At 37.0% G+C, this 3,431-nt stretch overlaps 1 protein-coding gene across 1 annotated transcript; it reads left to right on the top strand.

Moving 5' to 3' along the window:
• The first annotated feature begins 2,229 nt into the window (after positions 1-2,229).
• Positions 2,230-3,024, top strand: LOC127105877 (uncharacterized). Its single transcript, XM_051043088.1, has one exon. The coding sequence runs from the start codon at positions 2,305-2,307 to the stop codon at positions 2,692-2,694; it is 390 nt and encodes a 129-aa protein (XP_050899045.1). The 5' UTR covers positions 2,230-2,304; the 3' UTR covers positions 2,695-3,024.
• Positions 3,025-3,431: the final 407 nt, after the last annotated feature.

Below are 3,431 nucleotides of genomic sequence, written 5' to 3' on the forward strand. Positions count from 1 at the left end.
CGTAAGGAAAATAACTTAATTATTTCGTTATATTTTGTTAACTTCTTCTACCTTGACTATAATCCAATCTTCTTTTACATTTCAATTTATTTGGCGTGCATACCTTAATTTGGATCATGACCATCAAGTCAATGCTGAAGAGGCGGCCGTATGGACTGCATGCACACCGATAGTACGGTTCACAACTGTGGAGATGCACAACAGTGATCGTGTGAAGCTGCAGTTCGTTATGCCCCAAAATATCCCAGATCCCCCAGCTAGCCTAGGAGAATGGCATCTGCGCAAAGTTAACGACCAATGGAACTTCAATCCATGTCAAAGCTTCACAAGATCGGAGTGTCGCAAATGGAAGCACCGTCATGACCATGTGTTAACTGACGCAGTCATGCCAACTGAAAAAAAACCAAGTCGTACTTATATGGCTTGGTACATATCGATTGGTTTCTAGTTCATCTTCGAGGATATGTACTTATACGACCCACGCCAGATGACTTACATATCTGACACCTCAACATCAAACCCCCAACAATAGTGTCAGACTGGATACACAACCCCCTGTCCGTCAAACGTTCCGTTCAACCAACACACAAACATACAACCAAAACATTTCATACACCCAACCCCAATACCAAGAGCATACCCCATACCATCACTAAAAAATTGACCATCAACCTGAGACTCAACATCACTTCGCACCCACCCCATCACCCTACCAAAGTCTCTTAAGCCAGAACACCCAACGATCATTCAACACCAACCGCCCCTCCTCCTACCGTAGCCAAGAAGCCCAAACCTCACAAAACCAAAACATCCAACAACCCTATCTCTACCAAACACCCCAGCAACCTTTCCAACCTTTCCTCGACGCATCGTTCACACCCATGTCTCCCTTCAACCATCTCGGTCGCCCATCAATGAGTCAACCACATCCCAACTTCTCTGACATGGGTCATGAGCTCAGCTACGGCGGTACACCATCGATGCATACTGAAGACTATGCCGACTTGTCTGACTACCTCAACAAACCTTCTCCTATAGTTGGTAGTGACGCTCCTGACCCTTCAGATGCTCAAACACCGGTACCGAATCATCAATGTGGGTTAGGGCCACGGGTTAGGGTAGCTAAAGGATGTGGGACCGGAGGTCGGTTAGGTGATCTCGGTCATCACCATTAGGTTTCTTTGTGTAAATGGCAAATTTTATTAATATCAATTGGTCCTATATGAAATTTATCTATCACGTATACCATTTACCAAAAAAATAGCATTTTATACTGAGTCTCCAATTGAATTGGCGCCTCCTCTTAAGTCCTACACAGGGGCGCCAATCCAATTGGCTAGGACACCTGCCCTAACCAATCCAATTGGTGCCTCCATTCAATTTTTAAGAGAAGTCTCCAATTCAATTGGCGACTCTTCCTAAAAGTGGGGTAGTTTGAGAATTTTTTTGAAATCAAGGATATTTCACAAATCTAACTATTACAGAGTCTTTATTATCACTGTATATTGTATAATGAGTTAGTTATACCTAATAACTAACTTCTAGCCTCCACTTAACTAATTTGTGAAAGTTAGTTATGATCAAACTAACTAAGAGTTACACTATGACTAATTATATAAGTTCCTTAAGTCTTTAAATTTATCTTGATCATAGTGAGTTTTAGAATCTAACTCATGAACTTTTTGTTATCAATTTAAAAAAAAAAAACTCTTCAAAGTCTTACCTTCTAACTAAATCATTTTTTTAAACTAAAGGTTTATTCAATTTATAAGTTGTGGATTTATATTCTACAAAAGTTGTGTTTTTATTGTCAATGTATGTTTTTTTTTTTGAGTAATCTATAAATATGTTTATAAACACTTTTTGAGTTTTGATATATGCTTTGATGAGTTCTTTAATCTAATTCACCTTGCTTTGATGAGTTCTTTAATCTAATTCACCTAAGTTTTGTGTTTATCGAAAAAAAAATATCTAGAACAACGTGTGATTAAAAGGAGAACCGAATTTGATATACACTTTGGAATATTTGAAGGAATAAAAATTGCACTGGTTGTATGGTAGTAGTGGCTTTCGAATCTTTTGAAAAACTCAAAAGTTGTGGATGCTCCATCTTAATATAGAAAATATCTCCTCTTTGCAAGAGGCATTAGATTCATTCATATCATAATCGAATAACTACATCCTCCTCTCTATAATTAACAACATGCATAACAAATCTATAAATAGAACCTGAAATTAAGACCTATAACAAACAACACAACCTCAACAAACTTGAAACGTAGCACCCTTGAATAGAGTTTCAGAATGGCATACCAAAACAACAGTTATGGTTGGAGTAACATGCACGAGATATACGAACCCGCATACTATCCGCGACATCATCATCAAAAGCGTCGTGTTGCAATATACGACGAGCCCGTAGTCGAGACAAATCAATCTTACCATGTCCAGGAGATTGAGACTGATCCACAAGGTACGAGGTTTGGTGGTCGGAATTATAATACTTATGATAGTCATGATCAGCAAGATACGAGGTTTGTTGGTCGGAGTTATAATACCTATGATAGTGTTGATCAACAAGATACGAGGTTTGGCGGTCGGAATTATAATACTTATGAAAGTGTTGATCAAGAGGCTGATGCTTTTATTCAACATGAGCATAGGAGGATGGCAATGGCCAAACGTCATCAATGAAAAACACTTGATTCAGCATTTTGTATTTTATCTATGCAGAGCTTTTAAGTGCAACATCATACATCGAGTGTAAGAGATCTATGTTCAATTGATATGAATTTAGATCTTGTAAAACTGTTGTATGATGCAATAGTCATAAAATCATAAGTGACATTTGTCGCTTTAATGTGTACTCTTAAAATGGTCAAAAGATTTTGGGATGAAAAAATATTCCATGATTTCTCTGAGCTTATTTTAAGCTATAGTATCAAATCAATACAATAATCTGCAACCCAAGCACTTGGGCGTGTACTCTTTTTCCCCTCAATTATGTTAAATTAGTCTTATGTATGCAGGGCCTTTTTTCCAAAATAAAAATCAACTTGTTCTACATTAAAATAATTAAATAACACATAAAAATAAAAGAAGAATAACATCTACAATATCAATCCTAGACTCACCAAACCCATATCAATACCAAAAAGTTAATATATGAAAAGGATGATGGGAAAAATAAAAAAGTCTGTAAGAACTTGCTAGCTCAATAGTAAGCAACAATAACATGATGGCATTTTTATAAGCCTCTTCCCTACTTTCAAAAGGATCAAGAACTTTAACCTTGTACCCATAAACTCAGTGACAGTTTGGTTAGGCAAAAGTCAAGACAGAGTTGGATCACAAAGGGGGACCTCAACATAAAATTCTTTCACTCAATAATGAAAGAAAGAAACAAAAGAAATGCATGTAGGATTAATTTA

This window comes from Lathyrus oleraceus, chromosome 7, assembly GCF_024323335.1.
Source record: "Lathyrus oleraceus cultivar Zhongwan6 chromosome 7, CAAS_Psat_ZW6_1.0, whole genome shotgun sequence".
NCBI classification, from domain to species: Eukaryota; Viridiplantae; Streptophyta; class Magnoliopsida; order Fabales; family Fabaceae; genus Lathyrus; species Lathyrus oleraceus.